Source organism: Halichoeres trimaculatus, unplaced genomic scaffold (assembly GCF_033239565.1).
Source record: "Halichoeres trimaculatus isolate MK-OKI-2021-1 unplaced genomic scaffold, fHalTri1.1 fHalTri1_scaffold_1, whole genome shotgun sequence".
Taxonomy (NCBI): Eukaryota; Metazoa; Chordata; class Actinopteri; order Labriformes; family Labridae; genus Halichoeres; species Halichoeres trimaculatus.
The window spans coordinates 14,826,031-14,842,523 of NW_027437179.1; the positions used below are offsets into that span (position 1 = coordinate 14,826,031).

General features: G+C 39.1%; 1 protein-coding gene across 3 annotated transcripts in view; it reads left to right on the top strand.

Moving 5' to 3' along the window:
* The window catches only part of LOC141798023 (dedicator of cytokinesis protein 3-like), a 272,445-nt gene that overhangs the window by 149,957 nt on the left and 105,995 nt on the right, over positions 1–16,493 (top strand). For all 3 annotated transcript variants that reach the window (XM_074679790.1, XM_074679799.1, XM_074679807.1), the window contains exons 4-5: positions 2,212–2,267; positions 14,187–14,283. In XM_074679790.1, the coding sequence (XP_074535891.1) occupies positions 2,212–2,267; positions 14,187–14,283 (153 nt within the window). The remainder of the gene's footprint in view (positions 1–2,211; positions 2,268–14,186; positions 14,284–16,493) is intronic.

Sequence of the window (16,493 nt, forward strand, 5' to 3'; positions counted from 1 at the left end):
TCTGTCTGGCAGGTTAGAACTTTTCGATGTGAAAGGGAGTGAGAGAGGGGGTGTAGGTGCGAAAATGACATCATTCATCTGCACGCAGCTGCATGGACCCCATAGAAGCATCAAGCATAAATCAGCCTTTAGATTAATTCTTCAGTGGTCTGTTCAAACTTAATAGTCTTTTTTTATTAAAATGAAGAGTGAGGTTAGGTTTGCTTTGTTTGGTGAGGTTGTTGTTGGTAGTTGAGCACTGGTAGGAAAAACCCTGTTACACTGTTATGTGAGAGATAATGTGCATGAGCAAGTTTTCAAAGCCAATCAGGACGCAGGACCCCAACATGAGGTTTGAGAACCTTCCTGCACACAGAGATCTTCCTACACTTGTTTAAAGCTGTTATAAAGTCAACAAAGCCCGTCTGTTCCTCTTTGTCCCCATCGTTCTCATTTCTTCCTGTCTTTATTCGTCTCCATGTCTGTAGTGTCATTTTTTGTCTTCTTACAAGGGAACAGGCAGACCTGAACAAAAGATTTCTCCCCTGTATAATGTCAGCACAGGAGGTCCTCTGACAGGTGGAGCAGAATGTGTTGACAGGAGGCAACTGCTTTACATTCAGCAGGGTAATTATTTATGATGGGACAGAGGGACGTTCTCCACAGGAAACTTTAAGCTGAGCTCTGACAGGAGAGAAACTGTTATACTTTATGATTCGGCATGAACATGAAGGCTGTCTGACAACAGAGCAAGCACATAAACAGGATGCTTACACACACACAAACATGTAGCCTACAGAAGTGTACACAAGGATGCTTTTTTGCAAAGCTCATGCACACAAACACAGACGTCCAATCCTTAAAATAGTCTCAGTCTGCTCTGCTTCCTCCTCTCCTCTTCTCTCCTCTCCTCTCTAAAACATGCAGCAGAATATATAAATGAAATCCCTCCAGTAATGAAGTCTCCCTCTGTAGACCCACTTTGCTAATTCAACATTTCTTTTTTTTTTTTTACCCTCACATCTCCCTGCTCGCTTAAAGAACATGGATTCATAACACCACAGCCTAATTACTTACATGTTTGAGTCAGCATATTGGGTTTAATTTATAAGATAAAGAGGACAGACTTCAGAAAACAGCTCCATTTGAGGTATTCATATCCACCTCTGCAGGAGAGGGGCTAACTTCTACACTTAAATAGTAAAAGAGTGCACAGAGGTACCCAGCATGTGGACGCACCAGGAGCTCCGCCTGCTGCAGAGACGCTGATTGGCTTGTCAGAGACCTGCAGCGAACACAGCCAACACATCTGGTGTTTTGCAACTTAACAGGAGGAAATAAAGTGATTTAAAAGTGGCATAGCTGGGGAAGCTAATGGGCTGTAGCATCTCTGTGAAGCTTGGACTACTTTAAAAGTTTGTACCAACACAGAGTCAAGAATTCATCGTGGTAAACTGAAAAATGGGGATCACTTCCTCTTATGGTTGAAGTAACTTTTGTAGACAGTAGTAAACAAGAGATGTTTTCTCCAGCTCTACTGTCACTGTCTGGATCGCAGGACAGGATAAGGCTGCTCTTTTCTCAATCAGAGATGTTTTTTTTTTTTTTTTTGTCCTGTAACTCCTCAAGCTGGTCTCACATCTGTACTAACTGCCTGAGATGGATGTTGACACTTCTGAGGATTTATGTGACACAACTTATGATCAGGTGTCTCCTGGTGTTACTTTTGTCATAAGTAAATAATTCCCATTGTTTTGAGGTTGATCTGTCAGACAGAGCTTTTAACACACTTTTGGCCAGCTGTGTGATGAACTTGTCCTATCAGCAAGTCTCATGAAGATCTCTTCCTTTTTTTTTTTAAACACACCATTGTGATGAGTGTACAGACAGTTTCAGGGATGTCTATAATGTGTGGATATGTAGAGGTTTGAAAATCTAAACATATTTAGTTGGAATATCCAGCATTGTTACTTTATATCCATTAATTACATCTGTATAAGGTGCGTGATCCTCTGTTGTTTAATAAAAAAACAACCGCTTTCATTTCTAAAAAAACATAATTTGTGCTGAAAATATTTTACTTCTCACTTATGCAAATTGTTGTGAAGACCTCAACGATAAGGTTTCACACTACTCAGGTTTCTGAACATGGGGCAGGTTACTTTATTTCTGGTATATCTTTATTGTTTTGTTTCTAACCCATCATGTCTGTCTCTGTCTGTGTCTCTTCAGGGGGTTTTCCCAGCCAGCTACATTCATCTGAAGAAAGCCATCGTCACCAACAGAGGGTGAGTTTATCACACTCCATGATTACACCAAAGAGCCGATTGGGTGTGCACAGTGTGTCCATTTCAGGGGTTGTGTTAGCCTGAATGTTTATAAGCTGTCTGTCATTCTGGCTATTTATGCAGGTTTGACTGAAAATTCTCACTCAGTTCAGTCAGAATTCTGATATATGCTGCATGAATTTGGAGCAACACTCCCAGTGCCATTTGACAGGTGCCTGCGTGGTTTTGAAAAGGACAGTCAGTTACATCAGCCTGAACCACTTGTTCTGCAGCTCACTCTCTGCCTAAAACACCAGTGACTTTGGAGGGGAAGCATGCTCACACAAGCTACACCAGTATACTTGTATTAGCAGCAGTAACACTAGCACTAGCATTGCAGTAACTGAGTAAAACAGAATAAGAAAAAATGAACATTTGTTGTTTTGTACAGTCTACAACACAATTAAAATGAAACGTCAGTACATGAAGATGTTAAGCCACAGCAAAATAAAGACTAACTTTAAATAATACGTAAAAAAAACAAAACATTAAAAGGTTACCTTTACGCGTTTCATCCAAACTGACCCCCAATTCACTTATACTACATGCACGCCATGCTCCATCAGCGCCACAGACTAAGCCATATTTAGCTGACACTGTAGTCCAGGGGTCATCAACCTGTGGCTCTGGAGCCTCATGCGGCTCTTTAAATCCTTTGCAGTGGCTCCTTGTAGCTTTAAAAAAAGATTACAATAAAGATTAATTTATGTGATTTTTTTTATTTGTTTTTGCAATTTTTTTTATTTCATTTTTGTTTTTAAATTTTTTCCAACTTAAAATAAAAAATCAAATTTTTTTGAAGATTTTGCAGTTTTGAAATATTTGCAAATTTCATTTTTTTAGATTTCTGAATATTTTTGCTAATTATTTCGATTTCATTTTTAATTTTTTTTTAGCATTTTTTAAAATGATATTTTTTTAATTATTTTGCAAAATTTTTAGAATTAAAAAAATGTTTGAATTTGGTAAATTTTTGCACATTTTTAAAAGTATTTGCAAATGTTTTAACGAATGATTTGCATGTAAAATTTTATTAACACAATCTCTTAGATAATTATTCACTTGATTTTAGAATTTTATACACTTTTGTGTCCTTATTGTGAAGATAAAGTAGATTTTGTTGATCTTGAATGACTTTAACCTAGCTGAGCTGTGGCAAAATGGCTCTTATTGGAGTAAAGGTTGCAGACCCCTGCTCTAGTCAATCATTGTGTTCACAAAGTGCATGATGCCATTCGTCTCATGCAGCTATTATGTCGTGAGTCTATTTTTTGCAGGAGTACTCTGCAGACACAAAAACCAACAGAGTATTTCAAAATGAAGCTGACAGCTGACACTAATAAATCTTTGGTCATGTCAACCAAACTGACCAATCCCACCAAACATCGGACGTCTGCGAGACATGCAGATCACGTCACGTTGGTCCTTTGATGATCATATCTAGACGTCCGAGCAACGGGCAAATTAAGTACAAATTTTGACATTTAAATGTGACCTGTTTGGGCCTTGTAATGACGTTCAGCATTAGGACGTCATTTGCAGACCAAATCTAGACGTCAATGAGACGTTCAGAATGGATCCAAACATTCAGACATCATGAGTAAACCTTTTTTAGATGTTAATCTGACCTCCATACAACGTCCGAAAAATATGTAATAAAAACTTTCATTCTTCACCTTCAGGAGACCTGATTTGGACGTCAAAATTTCTGTGAAAAATACATCATTTCAGCGTCACATTGCGAAGTGGGATAAAAAATGATCTGCTGTAAACTCTGGTTAAGAGATGATCCAGTGTTTGCATGGACTGTATGTCTTCATTACTAGAGATAGGAAAGCTAAAAACGCTAGAATAACAAGTTCTGACAGTCAGACTGTCTGAAATGCAGCTTGTACTACACAGAGGAAAAGTTGAGTTTGGAAGCCGTTTTCCTGAGGGTCTACAATTCTCAGATGTTCATTGACCAGCAGTTCTCGATCTAAAGAAATATAAGCCCCTTGCCCATTCTTTTATCAGTTTATCTCATCCAGCCTCTTCTTTCTGTTTCCCTTGCCTCACTATGAAAAACTGAATCAATTTCCACCTCATAGGCCTCTGGAGACTCCAAACACAGCATCTTCTGTGGTATTTGTTCTGTCTATGATGTAAAACTGTGAAAGAGAAGTCAAAGTTCCCCTCGATGACTTTTTGTCTCCCTGTCATTGTTAACTGATCTGACTGTCCCAGAGAATACAAATGAAGCCGCCTTCTTCATACTGAGATGATGACACAGATAAGTAAATATGTAGTTTTATCTTCTGAGCTGTGAGGCTGTTTCTCTCTGTATTTAAAGACATTTAAGAGGTGATTCAATTAATTCTTGTCTTCTGTTGGGATCAGTTGTCTGGACCTAAATAACGTATGATCCACCTCTTTTCAGATTCAAGTTCTAGAGTACATATTTTAATACATTTACATAATTATTTGAAAAGCTTTCTATTTTTTCTACTTTAGATTAATCAGAGTTACAGAGTGTGTCATGATTTGCATAAAAGATATTTAATTAAAGGCAGGAAGAGTAGATTAATTGGAATTAGTGAATCTTTAACTGTTTGAAGAGGCCCTCCAGGGCAGACGGAGACTTTTGAACGCAGAGAAATGGAGTGTGTGTTTCTGAACCTGAGTGGCTGCTGGCGCTGACTAATGTAGTAGCTCAGGACTATCCAGTGAATGAATCTGGAAACAGTATTTATAACTGTACATTAGTGCAGTCTCTCATTAAAGTCTTATATCTAACTTTACAGAAAAAAAAGGCTGCGCAGTCCAGCTCAGTTATCTGTGTCAGGAGAAAATGGAACTGAAGTAATGTTTTTATTCAATGAATGAGAGATTCACATTCATCTTCAGGCTTCCATCTAATCAAACTGAACATTAAAATAATGTCAGATCAATACTTGGCATTAAAGAAGATATCTTTCCCTGCTTTAACTTTGAAGACTCAAGCATCCACTGAGGGGGAAAAGTATCACAAAATACAAATAGAGTTTACTCCCTTCACAAAAATGTGTTTTCACCAGTGGAAACAGTTTACTGTGCTCTTCATAACAGCTTAATGAACATTTAAAAAGTGATCAGAGTGTATTTAAATGTATTATTGATGCATCAGAAGACATTCAAAGTCAAATCTTTATTTTCCGTCTCATTTAATGCATGTTAAGCTCTCATGACTGGATTCATTAGTAATTTAATGGACCTGCTGATATGAGGAGGCTGCACATGTTCTTCTGATAAGAAGAAGTTGCTCCTCTGACTTGATACGTTCATATTCCCTCAAACTCTTGTTTGTTACCTGAAAGTTTCTCAAACACAAAGCTCAAACAGTTGACAGAACTCTTCTTAAAGTTTTACTGCAGTGTTGCAAATAATGAGAGTAGGGAGGACACACATCCACAGGCAGAGGAGAGGTCCATCCTGCAGAAAACTGAGGACTTTGTCTCTGTGCATGGGGCTTAACAACCCCATTAGCTGACACTTTATCATTTAAAACATTTTGGCATTATGTAAACTTGCATAGCATATTTCAAATAGGAACTGTAACAGGCAGTGTTTAGACCCAAATGCAACACGCAAACATCAAAGTCTTTTTATTGAAGAAACTTTAATAACAAAAGTTCAAAACCAAGCAACAGTACCGTGAGGGAACAGACCGAGAGCGTAGTCAGCAAGGCAGCAGGATCAAACCAGGTATCACTCCAGAAAGGCAAAATAGTCCAGACAGGGCAAGGGCAGAAGGCAGGTCAAAGGCAGGCAGAAGTTTAAAACCAGGAAACCAAAACAGGGAAAGTGCTGGAAAGTCTTGCATGAAGCTGAGAACAATCTGGCAAAGAACTGGTGAACAGGGGAGGTTTAAATGCAGGCCTGATTGCAGCAGGGCTGCAGCTGGATGCTCAGGTGCACTGAGTTGTCTGATTAGGTGGGCGTGTCCCACAACCTAACCTGCCACTGTCTTTGTAAATGTTAAGTTGTAAAAACAAAGATATTCCCAAACAATGTTAACTTTCCTAATTGACCAAATGACACGTAATGACATTTATAGACATGCACAAAGCCTCCTCCGACTTAATAATAGATGTCATGTTAATGACAGTGTCATGCCAGTCTAATGCATACTCCTTCAAATAAAGTGTTACCAGTCAAATTTAGTGCTATGACATTTAAGGATGGGTACCGAAATTAGGAACTTTTATAGGTACCTATGGAATTCTGTCAAAAGTACGGGGAATGGATTCACATAAAATCAAAAAGTACCATTCTTAAGTACCTAAATGCATCCTTGTGCCTGGGAGGGTGTGGAAGAGTAGGTGATTTTCCATGCTGAACACGAACACACAGCATAACAAGGTTATATATTGAAGGATAAATATGTTAAATTTAAAAAAAAAAACATTTTATCAAACAAATTAATGTTTTTTTTGCAACTTAAACACAAAAAAGTACATAACATTGGTACCATTGAGTGCCAGCACCGATTGCCAGGTACGGGGCATCGGTACTGTATCATTTTAAATGTGAAAGATACCCATCCCTAATGACATTATATGTCACCAAACGCAATACATCAGGTTTTGTTTTTTTTTTTTACAACACCAAAGTGGTTAAAGTCAAGCAGCAGCCTCCAGTGTTCACAAACAGTGTTCATGTTGTGTCCACTTCATCTGTTCTGCAGAAGCTGAGGAATCCCCATAAGCACCCAAACTTAAATGCTGATCTTTGAACTGTATTAAAGGTGTTCGCTGCATGGTTAAGATAAAAAAAAGTTCTGAATGGCTCATTTTATTCGTCTTTACTCATTCAAGGTGGCTGTAAAACAGCTAACAGAAATAAGAGGGACTTTAAACAGGCTTTCTGACAATCAAAGAGACCAAGATACCTATATGTGTTTCAGCAGAGTGTTGCTGACTATTTGACATATATTAAGTATGTTGTGTTTTTGACTGTGTCAGCCACCACAGCACAGGGTCCACTCAAGTATAAAGAAGTATAACCCAGGTTTGACAGAATTGGAAGCCAGGAATGGACCTTGACAAGTCACAAGGACCAGACTTCCAGCTGCTCCCACTAGGCAGCCAAGAACTGGAGTTAAACCAGTTTTTACCTGACCTCTCTCGGTTTGTTGTTATATCACTGAGATAATTTTGGTTTGTTGAAGTGTGGTTGTGTGAGGTACCTTTGTTAGGAGAGCTGCTACAGAACCAGAACAGAAGATAAGCTATTGACAACTTCAGATGTGCACAACCTTACAACAAATGTAGTCTTTTCAAAGAAACTGTGACCCAGACACCAACATTTGTGTGAATATAAGCTTTACTTGAGCCTTTTGAGAGAAGACATTTGTTATAAATCACTGCAATACAAGTAAAAAATGTTGAATTCATTAATTGAAAAGAGAGAAGTGTCTTGTTATTTATCCTAAAATTGACTAAAACATGAGAAAGAAGCTGCCATTAATATTCAGAATCATTAGTTCAAACATGTTAAACACAACGCCTGATGTGATTTATGGATTTAAAACTTTCCTTTTGAAGTGGCCCAGCAGTAAACTGAGAGAGCACTGATGTTCAGCCTGCAGTTTGAACGCTGCATCAAGTTGTCAGGATGTTGAGAAGAACCCTTTGCCAGCTGTCTGCTTCTCTGCAGGATAAATACAGTCCAAGCTGACATTTATAAATATCAGAAAACAGCACCCCCACACTGCAGGATCACACCCACTGAGACAAATAAATCTGTCAACACACACACTGCCTGCACAGACTCAGACAAGATGCTGTTACAAACATGCGTTTACAAGAGAGGTTTGAGAAATACCCAGATAAAGGTCTGAGGAACTGAAATCCCAGGTGTGCTCACCTCCAGCGTCTCAGGCTAACTAAACGTCTCCTGCAGGATGCTGTCGGCTCCCTGAGGACGGATTAGAGGCTTCAGTGAGCCCCGTCTCCTGGGATTACTTAAACTCTGCTGTGTCACTCACACTGCTGTGCTCATGCAGGTGTGCAGCAGAAGGAAAGGTTCTGCACCACAGAGCTCAAGGATTTCATTAAGACCCTGGACGGCTGCTATGCTGTCCCCTTAGCCGCATTTCGTCCTGCAGAAAAATGACAAAGCTGTGTGGGATTTGTATGGATTGATCTGACGTGTGTGGGTTTTACAAAGCAGGACACAGGTAATGTTATGAAGTGCACTGAATAGTGTTTGGCTGTAGATTTAAATGACAGTAGATCCCTGTTTATATCCCTGTAAATACTGTCATCTGAGGGAGTTTTTTTTTTTTTCGTAGTCAACTTACTGTCAGTTTTGGTCGCTACCCAAAGCCCAGGTATCGGTATGGAATCCAGGAAAGCTGGGTCAGTGCATCCTATTTGATGCTGTCCTTTCTTCCAAATCAGTACAATAAAGACACCAACAGAGCATTTTCAAGATTCGGAAATGATACACAAGTGTTAAATAATATCCTGCATGCCCGACTGTTGGATAAGACTGGTAATGTGTTGGGTAAAAGGCAAAAAAAATAGTACATGGGGAATTACTGAAGTTGATATTTGTTAAACTACTAAATGTTTATGAGCATTTTGTGAAAACAATGCTCCCCAACTTTAAAAAGTACTTTTATACCCTGTAAACTGATAATGTAGCACGAAACTAAGAAAGTGCATCAGAGGTAACATTTGAATGCAAACTATTTAACACACCTGTTTGGAATCTGATACAGAAAACATCCCTAATAATGTGCATCCCTAATATCAAATACACTTTGTCCTAATATATTGGTGAGAGGATGAACTAATCATATCTATAAATAGGATGTACGGTATATTATTTATAGATATGTGTTATTTTCAAATGTACAATCTCCACTATAAAAATGCAAAAACACACAAAAAATATTTTTGTGTATTTGTAAATTACTTCAGGCAGGAAGGGGTTAAGAATTAACAAAAGTGGTCCCAACATTGAACCTTGTGGCATACCTTTTAGCTACATTAGAGTTAATAGCTTGAGGTGATCCTGCTTGCACAGATAAATGAATAATTTATGAAACCAATTCACAGGTTTTGATTAACTAAAATGAAGACATGGACTAGGAAAGACAGACATTTACTAAGGTTAGTGTGATCAACTAGCCTTTTCCTTTACTTGTATTTTTTGGAGTGTACTTTTTATTTCAATCAGTTTTGTCACCACTTAAAAAAAAGAATAATAATTTCTGCAGGAGCTTTAAAGCCATCCATATGATCAATGTTTTTCCAGGCCAGAGAATGCAGGATTCTTATTTAGTATCTTATATTCAACTAAAAAATAAATAAATATATACAATAAAAAAAATCCTAGTATATTTCTCTCTTTGTTTTATCTCTGGCTACAGAAACAAGTTGATAGGTAATATTTTGTGACATGATATTGTCTGTAATCTTCATAAAGTTTTAAATATAAAAAAACAAACAAACAAACAAACAAACAAACAAAAAACTTCCGGAACTTTGTTTATTCACTCAGTTGCATTCGAGTCTTGCTACCTAAAGTCAGCAACATTACCGCGCTGTTTGTGCCACAGTGGGTTGGAATGCACAGTGTGACAAAAGTAATTCACAAAGAGACTCTGATTAAATCTTTCCACTGCGCACATTTTCTTTTACAGACAAGCCACTGAGTAACAGAGCAATTCAAGTCTCATCACAGCTGAACCAAATCTTTATTCATGATCTTAAAACATGATCTATTAACATCCTGGCACAGATTCAAAGACTCCGCATTTAGAGTTGTTTGTGTTTTTTTTTTATCCATCCAAATTAAAATGCACTGATAAATGAGCCACCTCCTCAAAAGTAAGTTTTATCTTCTACTTCATATCAGTAACCTTTTGAAAATAACCAGTTAAGCATCTGAGCCAATTACTCAAAAACTCAGCAGTCAACTTGATGAATAAATCATCACTCAGGCAGTCAGGCTTTGGGTTCATGTGGGGCTAACTGCAGAAAGCTTGAAACCTTGGGACCTTTTTAAGACATAATTGATTGAGCTCTTTCAAACAGACCTGTTTTATACTGAGAGTTCAGACAGAAGATAACAGGTGTCTTTTTTCTGACATCAGATCATGTTTGATGCTCTCTTTCTCCTCTAACACATGAGCTTCTCTCATGTTGGCTCGCTGAGACCTTTAATGAGCGCTCAGCTGCAGACGCTGACTGATCCCACGGTTAGATTCAGTCCTGCTGCTGAATCAGTTCAACACATCGACTTTTACGTTCAAATGAGACACAGGAGCACAAATCATCAGGTGTGTCAGTCGAGGACAAAACAACTGTCTTACCTGTGAGGGCCCGTTACACACGAATAGTCAAAGTTTAACATTTAGGTGATTTAATTCAGCTTTCAAACAGATCAGTAATAATGCATTTTATTCCACAGGTTGGTCCTGACAGGTCTTTAGATTTAGTATTTAAGCCTTTTCTCTCTTTTTGCTTTGAGTTCTGGTTGCCAAATTAAGTGTCATCAAGCATGATTTGATTTGTGGTGAAAAAGTGAAAAAGGTATATCTATAAGTAAGTTACTGCCAAAATGTAGTATTTTCTGGCATTTATCAGCTGCCTGAACCGTTGATACAAGGCAGGATGGATCCATGCTTTCAAATTCTGACCCTACCATCCGAATGTGGAGCAGAAATCCAGACTCATCAGACCAGGCAACGTTTTTCCAATCTTCTATTGTCCAGTTTTGGTGTTGCTGTGTGAATTGTAGCCTCAATTTCAATGTTCTTAGCTGACAGGAGGGTCACCCGAAGTGGTCTTCTGCTGCTGTAGCCCATCTGCCTCAAGGTTGGATGTGTTGTGTTTTCAGAGATGCTCTTCTGCAGACCTCGGATGTAACCAGTGGTTATTTGAGTTACTGTTGCCTTTCTATCAGCTCCAACCAGTCTGTCCATTCTCCTCTGACCTCTGGCATCAACAAGGCATTTTCACCCACAGAACTGCAGCTCACTGGATATTTTCTCTTTTTGGGACCATTCTCTGTAAACCCTAGAGATGGTTGAGGGTTAAAATCCCAGTAGATCAGCAGTTTCTGAAATACTCAGACCAGCCCGTCTGGCACCAACAACCATGCCACATTCAAAGTCACTTAAATCACCTTTCTTTCCCATTCTGATGCTTGGTTTGAACTACAGCAGATCATCTTGCCCATGTCTACACGCTTAAATGCATTGAGTTGCTGCCATGTGATTGGCTGATCAGAAATTTGCATTAACAAGCAGTTGGACTGGTGTGCCTAATAAAGTGGCCAGTGAGTGTACTTGAGCTAATAGTGACTGCACTGCTGCAGAGTGATAAAATTATGCATTATCCATAATGTATATTCAGAAGTTATTGAAAGTCAAAAGTCAGATGCAACAAGCTCATAAAGATCATGTTTAACATACAGTAGACAAGAGAAGTCTGCTGAGAGAGGAGCTACAGTAATGAAGTAATCTCAGTGTGATGGAGGATAAGTGAAAAAAATGTTCGGCCAGAGATAAGAGGGTCTCAGTAAATGGATGAAGTGAGAGTCAACACACATTTGCACACAAGAAGAGAATGAATAAAATGAGAGAGAAGTCAGGTGAGGTGAAGGAGGAGGAGAGCCGGAGAGATAAGAATACAGGGTGGGAAAATAAAGTGGTGTGATAACTGAGGAGAAACAAGAGGAGGAGGAAACGAGAGGAGGAGGAAACGAGAGAGGAACAAGGGGACAAAAGGAAACGGGTGAACAGAGGGAGAAAAAACCTGGAGAGAGGATGAGCGCTGAGTGAGAGGAAAGATGGAGACGTGCCAGGACAAAGGGAAAAGTGAATGAGGGAGGGGAAAAAGGAGGGGAGGATTAGCTGGAGTGAAAAGTAGAACAGAGGAAAAGAGGAGGAGAAGCGTCACAGAAACAAGTGTAACTAATGTGGGTGAAATCAGCCGGCGGCCGGCAGCGAGAGCTCAGTGGGGAGATCAGCTTATCTGGCACATTGCTTTTATTAATTAATCAGTTATGAGATGGAGGGGGAGAAAGAGGGAAGAATACAGGAGAGTCGGAGTAAAAACGGAGTAAAGAAAGTAAAGAGAGTGTGTGTGGTACTCTCATATTTCTGACTGCAGGGCTGAGTGACTCAGCCTTCAGTTTTAGTGAACAACTCCCCGATGTTCAGATGTGTGTAGAGGAGGGGAGAGGAAGAGCTCCTTCTTCAGGCGGGGAGGTGAGCTCAGGTCCTTCTTCAGGAGCAGCAGCATCTTTGAGTTCTCAGTTTGGAAACATCAGGAAGGTTTGCACGTAACAGATTACTCACTGTAGAAGAAGACGGCTGAGGCTCGCTGCTGTGTGGGTGTGTTCCACTTAAATATCAACATTTTACAGATTCTCACAACTAAATATCAACAACACAGTGCATCCTCTGTTTGAGTTTGGAGATAATGGCTTCATGTGGTGCAGAAAAATCAAAATGCAACCACCAAGTTCTCTGAAGTCTGAATGTTTTCACTGACCATGGAAAGGCTTAAAGGACAGTAAAGAAGTTAACCCTTCCCATTTTAAAATGGTTTTCTTTCCATACATTGAAACATTTCATTATTCAAACAAAATCCAGGGTTTTCACAGGGTTGTTAACAATTGAGTGAAGCAATTGGGAAAAAAAAACATAAATTTGAATCAATTTGAATCCTTACAAGTCAAATTAAGCTTCTCTAATAAAACCACATTTTATACCAAAGACAACAGGCTTGGCTTCAGAGTAAAAGTTTAGAAAAAAGTCAGAATGAACATCAGGAAATTCACATTGAAAATAACCATTAGAACTTTATATTTACTTTCATTTTTAAAATAAATGTTTAAATAAGTCTAAACAAAGCAAAAAGAATTCTCACATTTGGACTGAGTTTTTTACTGGTGAAATTATGAACTAGCAAAGGATCACAGTATTTAGAATTTGACACAAGTTGAGCTTTAAGTACAAGTTGCCTGCTTCAGCTGTAACTGTGAGGTTATCAGTGATATGTTTCAAAATAAACGATTACATCGTTTACAAGTAACAGTGGCTGAAAACCAAAGCCTCCAACTCTGCAGTAGTTGGAAGAGTTTAACTTAATGGCGTGATGAAGGGTAGTCCATGAGTTTGGTGCAATATAAGAAAAATACTGACTTACTGTGTTTTAGGGGAGAGTATTGGCAAGAACCTCACAATACGATACATATCAAGATACTTGGGTCATGAAACAATAATATCACGATATCACAATATTGTGATATATTGCAATATTCTACACAGTTAACTCTTATTGTGATTGAAATAATGAAAGTCAGATGTAGTGTTTTATACATACACTTAACCTAGTGACATTAAACTTATGTTACAAAAAAAAAATATGGGTTGAAAGACATGGTCAGTTGGTGAAACTGGTAAATGTCACTTGGTGTAACCAATGTTACTCATAGACAATCTAATATTGCACAAAACATGAATGTGATTCTTATTTTATTAGCCTGCTATGCTGTGAAAGATCTCAGGCCTCACTGATTTTAAGTGTCCCAAGCCACTTCACTGGATCCTCTCTGCTTAAGATGTCTGTGGGTATCTGTGGACAGGCAGTTCTTCTTCTGTGGTGCAGTGAGCTGTCACTCCAGCATGCCTGACACAGTAATCCTCTATTGTTAAAGCCTAACTGTACGTGAAAAATACACAATAGTGTGAGGCCTTTGGTGACAAACAAGGTCAACAGTATAATGAGCTTCTCTGTGACTGTTTACTGCTCACTGTCTCATGTCAGGGACTGTGAGTGTTATTTAACTAAAGGGCTGTGATTTACAGAAAAATGTGTCTGTTCTTTTCCTGCACAGGCCCCACGAGACAGTGATTCCACTCGAAGACCCCATTGTCACAGAGGTGACGTCAACCCTGCAGGAGTGGGCCTTACTGTGGAAGCAGCTCTATGTGGTAAGAGGCAAATAAGATCTTCTTGCGTCACAGCCTGATGCAAGAAGCCAAGTGTAAAGAGCGAGTAAACCAGCGGCCCTGTGTCGTGTCCCGATGAGTCATTTCAAAAACAGGTCACTGACCCAAAGCGACCCCTGTTACATAACCCTGTTTAAATTGATCCAAAATAAAAAGCAAAATATCTCAGGCGTTCATTTTAACGCATGAGAAGGCAGAGGCTCTTCACATTCATGTCAGTTAGCTTAGTGGTCACTAATGAAGCCGCTCAGCTCTGTTACATACCGTGTTTAACGGCCGCAGCAGTTTGGACGTTTGAGATCTGTGTTTGCATAATCCTTTTTAAATTGATCCCAAATAAAAACTGAAATAGTTCAAGCAGAACTAACAGAACTTATGTAATCTTTGGGCTGCACAGATTTTAAGGGCATGAAGCATTTGAGGATAATTTAGAGTCACACATCACAAGCAAACAGAGCGGGACAGAGCTACATTGAGATTAAACAGCAGTTTAAACTTTTAAAGAAGGGGTATCCTGCTTTATAAATGAATAGAAAGTAACAGTGCTGGGCATTCATTCTGAAGGTATAAAGGTTTTTAAACTACTACAATTGAAATGTTGTGGAAATCCCTGAATTTGTTTGGAAACTCTTCAAACACTCACTTCTAAAAATAAAAAAAAAGAAATACACATAATCTTCGCAAGATCTCTACGAGATCTTTACCAGACTTGTTGATATTGATGAGGTAATCACATGAGGATCACTTTCATTTTTTATGACACTTTGGAGGAGCGGGCCTCAAACACCAATGTCTGCCAATAGCTTTGACAGGCTTCCAGAGGGAAAAGGGATTTGTGGAGTAGGGAGCCTTAAAGAGACAGCAGCTTAAACAAAATGTTTCAGACAGAGGCTAAAACAGGGGTTTTCTAAAACACTGGTAGGGATTTTTTTTGTTAGATTGTAATCATGTGAATCCTCTACTGGGGTATCAGAGGAATAGTCAAGACTAAAAAATAAAACAACACAATACCCCCTCTTTAAAGATGCAGTGCCTAATATTTAGTGACATGTATTACATGGTAAAGCATCATAGAAGGCACAGAGAGAAAACTCAAACATACTATTGTGCTTTAGGAGGGTGTGTGGCCTTGATGGTTGTTCTATTTGACACATTAAACAGGATATTAAAAAGTTGATTTTGAGTCCAAACACCCTATGGATCAGACTGAACAGCATGATGCTTCGTGTTAGAGATGTTCAGTCACATTTGTAGGGATAGAGTCTGATCGTGGAGCTTGTGAAGTAAAGCTCCCATGCTCTGGCTCAGATGGGAACATGCTGCTTTCATTACTTTGTGAAAATGAAGCAAACACTGATTCCTTCACTTTCTGTCTGCCCTAAGATATATAAAGTTTCTCATATTTCTTGAAGCTTTGATGATGTTCATGCTGAGAACCAGAAGCTGTGTGTCCTCATTTGACACTCAGAATGGTGCCAGTCGGGGGGAAACCTGGGTCCTATTTCCTACATGCAGTACATTTGGAGTCAGGATGAGTGATGGGAGTGATGTGAGTGAAAAGTTTAAGGGTTGTTTCAATAGATTGCTTCAGCCAGAAGCTGTAAAACAGTCTGCAATTTCTGCAACTCAATCTTTAATCAAAGGTGTGTCTGATCAAACTGGGCTTGTTTATGATGCGGACTGACTGAGTTTCATTTGAAGTGTGTTAAAAGTAGAGATGTCAAAGAACAGAGACATGCTGACACATCAAATTAAGCACAAAAGTTATTTTTTTGACTTGATTGGACTGAATGAGTAGGTACAGATCACCTGTGGCAGGTGGTGAGGTGTTTTTGACAGTGAGAGGGAAAGTGTCCCTCTGCTGTCCAGCAATCAAACCCTAAACAGCATGAGAGCATGTCAGGCTGGCATCTCTGCTACCACATCCTGTGTCCAGTACTACTGTGTGTGTGTGTGTGTGTGTGTGTGTGTGTGTCTGTGTCCTGAATGTCGCCAAGCAGGGTTCATTTAAGTTTATGGCAGGGTTTTAGAGTTTGCAGCAGACTAACAAGCTCAGGACTTACATGCAGCTCTCAGCATGGAGCCTCATTCCTGCTGGAAGAGGTTGACTTCACTGAACTCTGTGACAGCTTGGAGGAGATGGTGGTTAAACACACAGCTTTTGAATGAAGGGCAGCTATTTATTTAACGAT